Raw genomic sequence first — 14,246 nt, 5'->3', positions numbered from 1 at the left:
ACTCGAAGTAATTTTTTGTCATTTTTGTTATTGATTTTCATCTTGTCTATTTTCATATAAAAAAAATGAACAAATATGTCATTGAATATTAGGACTGCATGTGGGTCTCACCGATTCAACAGTGAATTTATAAGAGATTATTTGATATTTTTCCGAAAAATTAATCTCTTAATATTTTGATGTGCTCTCAAACATATTTACTTTATATATGATATAAAATCATGGTCACATTTAATAACTTGAAAGTGACATGAGTAAAAAACTTGTTGCAATTGAATGTATCTTAGGGATCTTCTGCAATAAAATTCCTCCTATCCGAATTTGCCTCAGCATATTCTTCAACTTCCCTAAACTCATCTTCAAATAAAATGAACTAACTTTTGGGCCTGTCAATAACCCAAACCCGAATTGGACCCCAAAAGCCCGGTCAAAAGAGCCAACGGTTCAGATGAAGCACAAACGAAAAAGCAACGGTCACGATGTGGCCTGGGATCGGTGTCGCCTGCTAGATAGACCAAAAAAATGTCAGCGAGATCGAAATTTCTGGCGGCTCCCACCGGAATCCATTTATAACTTGCGCGAAACGAAAAGATGGAATAAATAGTGAAGACATTCAAAAGACACAGAAAGAATCACAGCGAGAGAGAGAGAGACAGAGACAGAGAGAGAGTTTTAGAAAGAGAGAAATGGTGCTGTGGGAGATAACGTTGGGGACTGCGTATTTCTTGGGGCTGAAGCGCACGTTCAGGCTCGCTCTGAGGATTCAGCGCAAGGTCGTAAGCCCCAAGCACCCCAAGATCCGCCACTTTCTTCACAGGTAGTATTTTCATTTCTGTGTTCTTTTTGTTGTTGGGTGGGTTTTGATCGTTGTTTGGGGTGTTGAGTGTTTGATTATTATGTCTGTTGTTCTTGAAGTTTATGGTTCGCTTTGTAAAAATTTGTACTTGGGGGTGTTGAAATATACTATTTTATCATGGAGCAGAATAAATTATTATGCAATGAATACAGGTGAGTTTGGTGGGTTGTTCTTATTAGTTGTATAAACAGAAGCTAGACTGAAGTGTAGGCAGAATCTGAGAGCTCCTGTGCTGATTAAGAAACTTTACAAGATTTCTACTTTGATCCTCCAGGATACACCATTAAAGGAACTTGTTCTTTCTGAAAATTTAATGTTCCACATGATGCACACCATTTTTTACTATTAATTATGCAAATTTTTGTTGCTTAGGCTGGTGCAAATGTTTTTTCTTTTACTTTCTTTTTGGTGATCTTGCATCTGAATTAGTTGTTAGATTGATATATTTAGCCATATCTATATCTTCACGCCTTGACATTTGGATAAAGAACTAAGCCAAGGGCGTTCTTTCAGTTGACTTTGCCATGATCTGGATGGACCGTCTGGACTGTCTGGACTGGGTTAACTTTGTAAGCAACGCAGACCATAAGAATGTGACATCACTGGGGTCTCATAGTATATGCTTTTTTGAAGATATCAGAATTTCCTCTGTTAACTCTATATGATAGTGAAGCACTAATTTGATTGGAAATTGCCAGTTGGGTTGGTCTAACCAACAAAGGCATGGACGTCTTTGGTATTATCTTACTATAATTTCTTCGAAAATTGTTCTTGTGTGAGGTAATGGGTGTGTATGGCCTGCAATCAAACAACCTTTTAGAGTTTCTTTGGTCAGATGTGCCCTTGGTCTTTTAGTTGCATACAGAAGAATGAACTTTGTGCAAGGATTGCTGAATGGAAGTATCAAATTGCATTTCTCTCTAGATATTTTTACATGGGGAAGACTTTTAGCTGAGCACTTTATCAACTTTTTCCTGAATAGAAGTGAACGTTTGCAGGCAGCTTCCTTGTTCCCTGTTAGGTTTTGTTGTTGTGGTAAAGAATAAACTTGTCTTCCACCATTTCACCATTTATATTTATCTCTTATCATCACCATCATTACATTTCTAAATGTATTCAAGTAATATTACCAGTACACAGAAACTTGATGTCATTTGGATTTTTAGTGATAAAAGCCACAAGTTTCTATCTGTAGAAAGCCCCAGGCCTCCATTCCTTAGTACAGCTACTCCTATCACAATAATTCCATCCTTTAAGACTGGAAAAACACTTGGAATAAAGTTAGTTGCTCAAAATTGTTAATAAATCTCCCATTCAACATGGACAGCTCATTTAAAAAATGTGTCACCTAATCAAGAATCAATATTAGACTGGTTGATCCACTTGTACATCCAAAATTGAGAAATAGAAATCGTGGATCTACGAGCAGAAAAGATAGCATATGATTGCTTATAGAGAAATTGCAATTAGGTTTATCTATGTCCCAAGACCGGCAGTGACCTTAAGTTATGCCTGTAATTTGGTGATAAACCATTCAATGGAAGATTAAGGACACATTTATTGGTCTCGTACAAAGTCTATTTTTAAGTTATCAAAAGCATCAGGTCAGACTCAAATTTGGGAATCTGTTTTGGGAAAACCCTATTACACCAATCACTGCTGCAAGATGTCAAGGCATAGACACTTTTAATAAAATTCCATCGTTCTAATACCTCTATCTATGCGAATTATCTCAAGTGTTCTCTTGTGGAGCTACAAATTTTGGAAAATCACAATCACTCATCCTTGTTTATAGCTCTGTCTTTGCATTAGTGACTTGACTTACCAATTCTGTTGCTCGTTGGATCTCTAATGAAGGCAGTAAGGATATGGTTTTGTTTTAAGGATATTTGTGTGATTTTTATATTTCTGAAATGGGCTGTAGTTTTTGGTATATTGGGTTATATTATGGGTTTCTTATCTTGTTGAGTTTTTTTATTCTAGGTTTCTAATTGTTAGCTATAGCTTGGGCTTATTAGTCAAAGCTCATACAGCCCAAGTCCTTTTAGGGTTTGGTTTAGTTTTCCTTAGATATATGAGGTAATGCTTTCAATTGAAGGGATAACAAATTTATGAGAATTTTGCAGCAGTTATGGTTTGTGACTCAATCCTTTTTTGATGTGCGATGTTGAAGAAACCTTAGGGACGATGCTTATGAAAACTAAGTGCAATAACTAGGTTATCTTCTTTTTCTTATACCCTTTCAAAGCCAAAGATCCGTAAATCAGAACGCCAAATCACCTATCCATCTTCAAACCCCCAATTTTCCTTAAAAGTCCATATTACTATTGTTACCAACCCTACTGCACCATGAAAAACTGTAACCCTAGCCCTTCAACAGTATTAAAACTCCCGTCACAAAAATCTTGTGACCCAACCTGCCATTTAAATCATATTTCCCAGCCATTTCAAAGTGATCAATATTCAATATTTCCTAAGTCAACTGGAGCTGTAGACGCTAGATTACCTTTCCACCATACTTTAGACCTTCAAAAGCCACAATCCTTCTTTAAACCTTGCTACCAATTAGCCATAGACTCACCCTGTTGTTGCTGTCCTTCATCAGTTTGTAATACAAAGCCCTTTGTCCTACATCAATCTCATATGCCCGGACTATTCATTGATCTTGTCCTAAGATGAGTTTTCTCTGTTGTTGGATATTTATTTTTGGCAGTAAGTAAGAGTTTACTTTCTGGGGTTGCTCAGATGACAAGTCCTTGAGTTTAAATGTACCTTACCTTCATCAATCTCTTTCATGCTATGATTTATATTAGAAAGCTATCTCCATTATAATTGCCTTCATTAGGGAGAGATATTTTTCCGTTGTCTTCTGGAAAAGTATTTTAAGTACTTTTTTTTTGGGAATCACGAGCATGATGGTGGTATGCTGATAAAATCATGATACCATCTATATTAATTCCACTGCACAAAAAATTGTCAGGGTGAGTAATTTTTGGATATCCAGGGAGTCACTAACCTAAAGCTCTCTCTGAGAACCTTGAAATATGATGGCCATTGGCCAATTCGTACTGGCATAAGTGTTCAAGTATTCTATGCCTTTGTTACTAGGTTTGGACTACTGCTGTTTGCATTATTTTATTTTTGAAAAGTAAATATTTGTTTCACTGGTAATGGCAATCAGGATTTTTGTTTTATACTTAACCAATTTTTTTTCTTTTATTTCCCTGCTTTCGCAGACGAACACGAGCTGTATTTGATGTAGCACTCAAGGTTCACCGGACCATTCAAGAGAGGGATATAGAAGTTGGTCGGAATCTTGGTAACTGGATTCTGCGGTGGCTTGACCGAATGAAACCATCAGCTCATATTCGAGGTTCCCCTCCTGGAAAACCCCCCAATAGTGGTAGCTCAGGGTTGAGCATGACAAAGCAGATAAGCAACTCCTCCAATCTGAAACCTCCTGGGGAAACCCAAATATCCAAAAATCAGAATTCTTCTAGGCATCTGTTTACTGCGTCAAGAAATATTTGGCCTAAGCCTTTTCCAACCATTTCAATGATGATGCGGCCACCAAAGCCTGCTGGGACTATGACCCAGTATAGGCACTTCTCTAGCCCTGAAATGTTGAAATCAGATTCTACAAGAGGTTGGTTGGAGGTAGGTCTCCGGAAGGACATAATGCTGTGGATGCTACAAAACTAACAGTGAAAGCCCTTTTGGTGTTTCTCAGGAGAAGGAAGACTTTCGAAATTCAACAATGGAAGAGGTGGTTTCTGAGTTGGTGATTGAAAAGACACAATGTTATATGGGAAACTGACGGCTAGAACATTTTTATGGTTCATTGCCTCGTGAAGATTTTATATATATTTTTTTTTTCCTTGGATTTTGTATATTCCTTTGACCTTTTTTTTTTTTCTAAGAACTTGCAGTTAATCGAGATCGGAGATGAGTTGTTATTCATAATAAGAGAAGGCTTGTTATTGTGACATTGTCTAATGAATTTTGTTTCCTAATTAGTTATCATTGTTGGGTGGCGGAGTCGGAATTTTTTTTTTTTTTTTTTTTTTTTTTCATCTTTTCTTTCAAGAGGCGAACTTCTCAAACTTCATAAATGTAAGGTAATATGTAGGCGCGAAACAAAAATACAAAATAAACATACTATTTTTTAAAAAACTAAAACCATCAAGTTTCAAATCTGAATTAAAGTTTTTAATAATTTTCATTCCAATATAAAGAACTAAATTATTTGCAAAAAGATATGAAAAATGCTTTGAAAATTCAATCCATGCTTTAAGAGAATGTTTTATTTTTTGGTAAAGTTTACTTAACCCCCTTAAACTACCACCTCAATGATAATTTACCCCCCAAACTATCAATTGCGACAATTTACCCTTAAAACTACCAAAACAATGACACTATACTCCCAATTTTAACAAAATGATACCCTTACTAAAATAAAAACAAAAATACTATAATTTAATTTTTTTTTTTTTTAATTTTTAAGGGTATTTTTGTCTTATTGAAAATTATATAAGAGTAATTTCGTCATTTTGCTACCATTGAGATGTACATTGTCATTATTTTGATAGTTTGATGGGTAAATTGTCGTAATTGACGGTTTGAGTGATAGATTGTTATTAAAGTGGTAGTTTGAGGGGTTAAGTGGACTTTACCTTTTTTTTTATTTTTTTATTTGTCATAAATGCAATGTGAAACTAAATTCACATTTATATTAAAATCCAAAGATGATATATATATATTTTTTTTTTCCAAAAATTAAATTAACCCAAATAAATGTTGGTCTATTTTGTTTAAAGTCCAATCCCATGCCCAAACCCGATACTCTCGGGTTGATTTTAGAAAACCCAAATACGAGCAGTCGTTCTGAAAATGCGTAAAGGAAAACCGAGTCCATATTCAATTCTTCAAACCCACCTCTCCTGATCGTAGCGAGAAACCAATTCCTCTGGTAAAAGAAACAGAAAAGCATTTCCATCAACTTTCTCCGTACCGGCCTAATAGGTAATCTACAACTTCATTGATTTGCATAAAATGATATTTTTGAATTGTAAAGTTTTGTTCTTTTTGAATTATATGCGGATTTTTATCGCTGTAAACTCTAGGAAATTGAATTCTTAGTACTGGGTTTTCTGCGATCCTCCTGTGTTGTTTATTAATGCAAGTGAAATTGGGTCTGTCTCTTTCTTGAAGCTAATATTGCATAGGAATCTAAGTTCCATGCCTTTCAAAATGACAGTTTTAAACCCTTTTTGGGCCAAGTGATAGTCTTAAGTAATTCGTCTTTGTAGTAGAAGTAAAAATTTTACTGACCTTTTGATTTGCACTGGTAAATTTGTTTATAATGAAGGACCTAAGGTTATTGTGTGTTCTACGGTGATGTCTTTAATTTTACTATGGCGATTTCGCGGATTTTGTTCTTTGGAAACTGGTCTCTGGTGAGAATAATTGATTTTTTGACAGTTCATCTCAATTGCTTTTAAGACTTTAGGGTGTTATTGTTAGAATTTGGAGAATATAAGTGTAAATTGGTCTGTATGAATTTGAAAGCTGAAGAATTTAGTGGTTTGTTGAAAAAGGATGAATATCACAAAATTAACATGACTATGATCAAAGACTAATAGCTTATCTAGTAAATTTTAGAGTAGGTTGAATAGGGGTACGCTTCGCTAGTTGAAATGTTCTCATACAAATTGAATTCGGTGTTGACTACTTTTAGAATGAGTAATGCTATATACCACACCAATATCTCACAAATATCTTACCATGTTAATGTGCTAGGGTCTAGAAGCTATTGCATATTTTTTTCTTAACAAGGATTGATCCAAGGGCTATTACTCCCTGTCACGTCTGCATAGTAGGATATTTGTGGGATATTAGTGTGGTATATGGCATTTCTCTTTTGGAATATGTCCCTTTGGTTGGAATAGGAAAGACATCCTGAGTGCAGATTGCTTTTAACTGTGAACATAACAATGGTATTGATAATTGTGGAATGCTGTAGAAAGAACACAGTATTTTCATTGTAGATATTATTTTGGTCAATTTGTTTGTGTACATCTATTCTTTTGTGTCTTAATTATCTGAACCTTCATGAAGAGGGGTGCTTTGTTAGGTCAAAACTCTTTCTTAAAGGATATATTTTATCTTTTGTGTGTGTGTGTGTGTGAGTGTTTTCAAAGCCTGTAAAATGGTAATGGAAAGAATTCATGTTAAAAAGAGTGAAAGAGCTGGCTTTTGTTGTCATGGCGTTAGAATGATGGATCAGGGTATCAGTTATCCCAAGAGATCACGGCTTTGAACTAGATGCTTGCATACTTTGGAAAGTTAAAAGGCCTCAAAATGGTTTTTGGCATATCATCAGTGAGTAATAAGTTACCCTCAACAATTGTTCTCCTCTTTATGGAACTTGCTTTGCTTTGCAACTTTTTTTTTCTCCTCACATTGTATATATTGAGTGTCACCCAAATTTGGTTTACTTCTGGATGTGCTAGGCATTATTTTTTGGCTGGGAGGTTCCCTCCTCGTTTTGCCTTGACTTAATAGTTTAATAGTTGGAGCATCATGTATTTGCTTAGAATTGAAACTATAAGCTTTCGTTTGTGCTTTGGAATTCAGATATTATTTTGCAGTGAAATTTCTTTGTGCTGCATAGGATGAAAATTCAATTTCAAGCTCATTTATGTACAAAGGGACTAATATCGAGTTCCAAGGCTCTGATTCCACTGAACCCTGAGGGTTCTGTTGTTTTTGCTTCTATTCACTTGTTAATATTTGATCAAAGTGTCTGCTACTACCTATAAAATTGCTGATTTCTCTTCTTTGTACTTGCATTACAGGCAGTTAAAGCCAAGAACATCAGAATGGAATTAGCAGACAAGGCAGTTGGGTTTCTTTTATCTTTGATCAGCTTATCCATATTCACGTATTATACTTTCTGGGTCATCATTCTGGTCAGTTTACCTTCAATTTAATTTGATCTCTTACTTTTACACAAAAATTAAAAATGATAATGATATTAAAAGGCATAGTGTACCATGTGACTACCTATTAATGCTGTGTACTCATATCTTGTGATCTTTCAGCCATTTGTAGACGGTGATCACTTCATTCACAAGTATTTCCTGCCGCAAGAATACGCCATACTAATTCCCGTATTCGCTGGTGTTGTGCTTCTTTGTTTCTTATGCGTATTTATTGGATCTGTCATGCTTAAATCCAAAAAGAAGAAGGCTTAATGGAATTAGCTTAGTCTTCTTTTTTTTTTTTTTTTGGTTCTTTGAAAATTACCTAGAATTTTTACTTATTTTTCTTGTTTCTTTCCCTTTTTTTTCCTTCACCTTTTCTTATCTAGATGTGTGTCTTTGTTTTGGATTTGCTGCAGTTTGCAGATTTTGTGTATCTGTCTCATTTATAATACTATTGGAAGAAACTTATTTTGGAATATTATAAATGAAATACTTAATTTACTTTATTTTGGTCATAACTTGTCGATGGTTCTCAGCACAGCACACATCATAGAATGCATACTTACAAGATTAATGGCATGGATACTTTTCTTTCTTTCTTTCTTTCTTTTAGAAGAAAATGTCTGTTAGCAACAAGTTAATTAATGGGATATTCAACCATTGTTCTTCAGAGACAATTTGAAAAAAAGAAGATACATTGACATAATTCATGAAATGTAAATCAATTTTCACCAGATAAATGTTCCAACCATTGTGCTTTTTATATACACAGCAAAGCCATTTGATCACCTCAGTCCTACTTATCAGTACTTGTCCAGTATGTTTGATTCAACAAAAGGAAGAAATTCCCAACACCAATATTGGAAAATGGGCAATATTTTAAAAACCAAAGGGCACAAGACTAATCAACCAATCAAAACAAAAGGCTCACATATCTAAGATTTTTCTTTTTCCAAGAAATGGGGGAGATTGAAGATTGTCAGGCAGAATATGGTTCATGAAAGAAATTAATCAGCCCCGGCATAATCAAAAAATTGTAGCTTTGTGGCATGTTGGAATTGTTCATCAATCTGCTGGCGTGGAAATTTGTCTAACCTGCAAGAAACAAAAAGCACATAATAAATTTGCTGCAGAGTCTGTTTCACAATGAACTGCATGTGCCTGACGATAGTAATTTTCATCTTTGAAAAATCATAATATTGAAGAAGAATAAAAAAAAAAAAAAAAAGAAGAAAATTTGGAACAAAGCACATGCAAGCTGGATCTTGCCAAGATACAACTATATATGCCTATGACCGAAACACCCATTGCCCAAAAACCAAAAATTATAAATAAAATTATCATAAGAACTTGATCAAGTCGAAGATAAAGATCATTTGCATTCAAATAAAGAGATGCAAAGCTCCTTCATAGTCTCCTACATATATATATGATTTCAATTTGATTACTGAAACATTGATTTTTTCAAGATCCTCATCCATTAATTTAATTAATTAATTAATTAATTTCCTCGAGATTTTCACAACTAGCAGATCTTTGTTTGAATAGAAAGACTCCAAAGTGAACACAAAATGATCATATATATGCCAAGAACAAATATATATATATATATAAGAGATCAAAGAAATTAAAGGCATACCAAAAACAAATCCCATTGTTTCATTAAATCAAGCCCATGAATTATCAAATGCAGCGGAGTTTATCGCCTGAGAGAACTCGTGAAAATTAATTCTTCCATCTCCGTCCGTATCCGCCTCCTTTATCATCCCCGTAAGCTCCTCCGCCGTAAGCGCGTGCCCCAACTTCGCCATAGAGTGCGCCAACTCAGCCGCCGTGATAAACCCATTTCCATCTCTATCAAATATTCCAAACAGCTGCCTTAGCTGCTCCTCCGTATAAGGAGACTTCGCCGGAAGAAGCTCTGGCGCCACAAGCGCCACGAACTCCGAAAACTCGACCAAACCGTTGCTGTTCTTATCGGCCTTTTGGGTCAACGTCTCGAGCTGCTCCGGGCTTGGTTTCAGGCCAAGTGATCGTAAGAGCGATCCTAGCTCCAGCTGCGTGAGGCTCCCGTCATTGTTCCGATCAAAAGAACGGAAGATTTCTCGCAGCTCGGCGATTTGATCGTCGTCTAACTCGACCCGTTTCTGATTGCTCATGTCAACAGCAAAAACGTCTAGATTATTATATTACTTTTGTTTTTGTTCGAATATCCAGATCTATAATAAGACTGGAACAACGACATAGACACACCCTTTTGTCTTCTCTGCATGGATTCCTAGGAATCACCGAACCCCAACTCTTTTAACATTGCATTTTCTTATACATATATCTATATATATGTTTTTTTCGAGGGGGGAGAGATCGATAGATCAATTTTTCTTTTTGTCTTTGCGTACCTGAAGAGATGATGAGGGTTTGAAAGATCCGAGATCTACTTTACTTGTATATCGTTCTTCTTCCTCCTCTTTTGATGGAGTTTCCTTAACCACTAGCAACCCCACTAAATTATGGATCAGGATTCCTTATAAATTGTATATTCTAAAATAATGTGAATTTAGGCCGTGCCGGGCATCAAACGGCTTGAAAAATACTATTTATTAAAAATGTGGCATGTTACCAGCGTAGTCAAAAATGATTTTCTTTTCAAAAAGCTTTCTTTATTGTATATTTTAAAATTAAATGATGTGAATTTAGACCGTTTCTTAACGAACGGCTTAAAAAATGCTATCTATTGAAAATGTGGCATGTCACTTACGTATTTAAAAATAATTTTCTTCTAAAAAAGCTTCTTCTTTATTGTATATTCTAAAATGATGTGAATTTAGACCGTTACTTGCATCGAACAGCTTAAAAAATGCTATTGATTGAAAATGTGGTATGTTACTAAAGTAGCCAGAATGATTTTTCTTTACAAAAAGTTTGTTCTTTCAATATTTTGTTCATATTCTCCTATAAATTCAATAAATCAACCATTAAATTTGTGAGATCCACTATTGACTTATGTAGAATCCACGTACGTCTACAAATTGAATTGTTGATTTGTAAGATGTAATGTGCAAAATATAGAGAAAATATTGACCCTTAACATTTCTCTTTCTCAAATGCTAATGGTATCAAATCTTTTACAAAGAGATAGATACCAAGATGATGTTGAGCTTATTCATTGATACCCGTAACATTTCTCTTAATTATTCTTTTTTGATAATTAATTTTCAATAAATAAGCTCCCTATCATTTTGAGACCTCTTTTTAAAAAGCGTGCTCGATAACCTCTATGAAGATAAATATTAAAAATTAACAAATCTTTTAGCAAGATAATGTGAAGCTCATTTCTCTTAACTTAAAACTTTTTTACAACATGAATGTAAGAACTCGGTACAATTCGGTACAAAAATAGCCCGATTTCACCTAATCTTAGAAGTTATAATATCCTAAAAACTTAAAAGAGAAATTTAATTGGGGGTGCTTCCTTAAATTTATCTGATAACCTAATGATCAGCCTTTGATTAAAGGATGATCACCGACAAGGAAAAGGAAAAGGATGGATGACGTGGACGTGATTGATGATTAATATTTGGAAGATTAATCATTGGATCAATCAATAGGCGGGAATTCCGTGCCTATGGAATACGATAGATTTTTATTTTCTATATTTAGAAAAATGTTATCACGTGATTTTCAAATGTTATTCCGTGCCTTAATTAGGTATTGTAAAAATAATTTTAGAACATTTTTTTATCGTATTGTTTTTTTTTTGGAAAATTTCATTGAAGACTCCCAAACTTCTACCCGTTTTGAAATACTCTCCATAAACTTCAAAATCTCTCAATTTAGTCCCATAAACTTTCAATTGCTCTTAATTTGGACCCTTCTGTCAATTTTAACCGTTAAAAATACAAAAAATACCAAAATATCCCTGATTTTTGTTTTTTTTTTTTTTTAAAAAAATAAAAAAACATTTTGAAAGTTAAAATTTTATACATAAGTCAGGGGTATAAACGTCATGTAACGTTTAAAATCATGGAGGGGGTCCAAATTGAGTATAATTGAAAAGCCGAGGGGACTAAATTGAGAGATTTTGAAGTTTATGGAAGATTTATCAAATCTAACGATGAAGTTCGGTCTTTAAATTTAAGTTTCCCCACCCCTCTAATTCCCCACCCCCCCCTTTTTTTTTTTTTTTTTTTTCATCATATTGTTAATTGTTTAAATTTAGGGGAAATTACCTTTTGCCCCCATAAACTACATCGCATTTTCACTTTACCCTCATAAACTACCAACTGTGACATCCGACCCCCATGAACTACCCATTTTGTATCCAAAACCCTCATTCCGTCAGTCAAAAGCGTTAATTCAGTCGGTTAAAGTGACAATGCGTTGTAGTTCATGTGTGCAAAGTAACAATGCGTTGTAGTTCATGGGAGCAAAGTAACAATAAATTGTAGTTCATGGGGACAAAATGAAAGATAAACCGTTTGAGTTAACGCATTTGACTGACGAAATGAGCCTTTGACTGACGGAATGAGAGTTTTAGGCACAAAATGATAGTTCATGGGGTGATGTGTCACAATTGATAGTTCATGAGGAGAAAGTGCAAAGACGTTGTAGTTCACACGGGCAAAATGTAATTTCTCCTTAATTTTAATTTTTTCATTAGAAAAAGAAAAATTTAGATATCGGAATTTTATTTTATTTTTTTAATTTTTTATAGCACCTAAGCTTAAAAAAAAAAATAAAAAAAAATAAAAAAATAAAAAATAAAATTCAGTACATGTGTTGCTTTGGTGGAATTGCGGGTGGTGTAAGGGAATATTAGCTAATTACGTGTCTAAGAAAAATAAAATAATTAAAACAGAAAGGTAGAGCATTGACTGAGGACGGTGGGTGGTTAATTAAATCATCTTATTTGATTATAAAGCAAATGATGGGGACAAAGATTTCTTGCAGATGTCGGAAACTATTTTTCAACTCAATTTATAAAATTGTTATTCGTTTATTTTTGATAATTTTATTTAAAAAATTTATAGATTCAACATAGTTTTTTTTTTTAAAAAAAATTTGTCCAATGATGGGAACACAAGAATGAGATGAGGGTATTGAAAAATGATGTGGTTTAGGTGGTGTAAAGAAAATTACAAGAAATCTATTGTAAAAAGTTTTTTTTTTATTTTTTATTTTTTTATTTTATAACCATTACATTAATATAAAATAAAGAAAAATGCTAGATATTATAATTATATATAATATTTATCCAATAAGACTGACCTAACATTTCTAACTCTTGGATTAATTATTATTAAATAAGAAAAATGTCTAATGATCGATTTGGAGTACCATATCAACATTGTTGGACAATTGTAAGATAAAAGTATAGTATCTATTACTGCTTTAAAATAAAACTACAAAAGAAGGGAGTGAGGGATCCTGACAAACACCCCCCATAATAGTCACTACACTACATGAAATTAAGATTCATGGTTCATTTGAGTTTGCGATTTCAAAATGTGCGATTTGATAATGCAATTTTGAAAAACACAGTTAATTATTTTGTAAAGTCTCAATTTGAACTTTAAAATCGCAGTTTAGTTTTTAGTATTGTGCGATTTAAAAGTGAATATTTTTCTACTTTTGAAATTGTAATTTTTAAAAAACGTACTCCTAGATGATATATTTTTTATGATTTGGTTTAAAATTATACTTTTGGTCTACGAAATTACAATGCCAAACATACTCTACAAATAAAACAAGAAATTGATCTAAATAGATCTGATCCCAAAGTTCTTGGACCAAAAGGTCGATGAGAGAGCTATCTTGAAGGTGGTATAAGTACGTTAGGTTGTCCGATGATTGGATAGCTGAAAAAAGAGTTTACTATCGTGATTGCAATGAGACAATCGATGAAGATCACTTTTCTCCTATCATTGGACAAAAAAACATGATCTGCGACGACTCTAACAAAAGAGTCATTCTTTTATTGAGGTAGGAGGTAGGGATAGGCTCTTAGAGGGAAAAGCTGAAACAAGACATTACTGAAGGGGGTAACGCGTGTACCTCATGAGCTAGTGGAGAGGGCGGATTGTGGGGTCCATACGCCGGTGTAGAGGTTCGTTGTGGATCTGGGACGGGAAGGCTAGTGGAGAGGTGCTTGCGTGGCGGAGATCGACGGACGACGACAAATTTAGTCCTCCTGAATGCTTCACTAGGGACTGCATGATTATAACATTAAAGTCAAAGGTGAAAGTATATGCAATAATGTGTTACGAGCCTAGTATTGTAGTCCTATTCCAATAAAGAGGTGTACTCCACTATAGGTTAATAGTAACATTTTAATCATTTCCTAAGAGCATTCCCAGCAGCTTCCTCATCATTTTCCCTAAATTTAAGGATCCAAACTCCTTTTT

General features: G+C 34.2%; 2 protein-coding genes across 2 annotated transcripts; one reads left to right on the top strand and one right to left on the bottom strand.

The window, feature by feature from the left end:
* The first annotated feature begins 530 nt into the window (after nt 1-530).
* Nucleotides 531-4,845, top strand: LOC132175298 (uncharacterized). The gene is made up of 2 exons (XM_059587187.1): nt 531-817; nt 4,093-4,845. The coding sequence occupies exons 1-2, from the start codon at nt 687-689 to the stop codon at nt 4,556-4,558; spliced, it is 597 nt and encodes a 198-aa protein (XP_059443170.1). The 5' UTR covers nt 531-686; the 3' UTR covers nt 4,559-4,845.
* A 3,732-nt stretch (nt 4,846-8,577) lies between these two features.
* On the bottom strand, nt 8,578-10,320 carry LOC132176002 (probable calcium-binding protein CML17). Its single transcript, XM_059588103.1, has 2 exons — nt 9,482-10,320; nt 8,578-8,937 (listed from the first exon to the last, which is right to left on the bottom strand). The coding sequence occupies exon 1, from the start codon at nt 9,999-10,001 to the stop codon at nt 9,510-9,512; it is 492 nt and encodes a 163-aa protein (XP_059444086.1). The 5' UTR covers nt 10,002-10,320; the 3' UTR covers nt 8,578-8,937; nt 9,482-9,509.
* Between the last annotated feature and the right edge of the window lie 3,926 nt (nt 10,321-14,246).

The sequence above is a fragment of the Corylus avellana genome, chromosome ca3, assembly GCF_901000735.1.
Source record: "Corylus avellana chromosome ca3, CavTom2PMs-1.0".
Classification (NCBI taxonomy): Eukaryota; Viridiplantae; Streptophyta; class Magnoliopsida; order Fagales; family Betulaceae; genus Corylus; species Corylus avellana.
The sequence above is the reverse complement of the archived record's forward strand: the minus strand, read 5'-3'. Positions and strand labels throughout refer to the sequence as shown.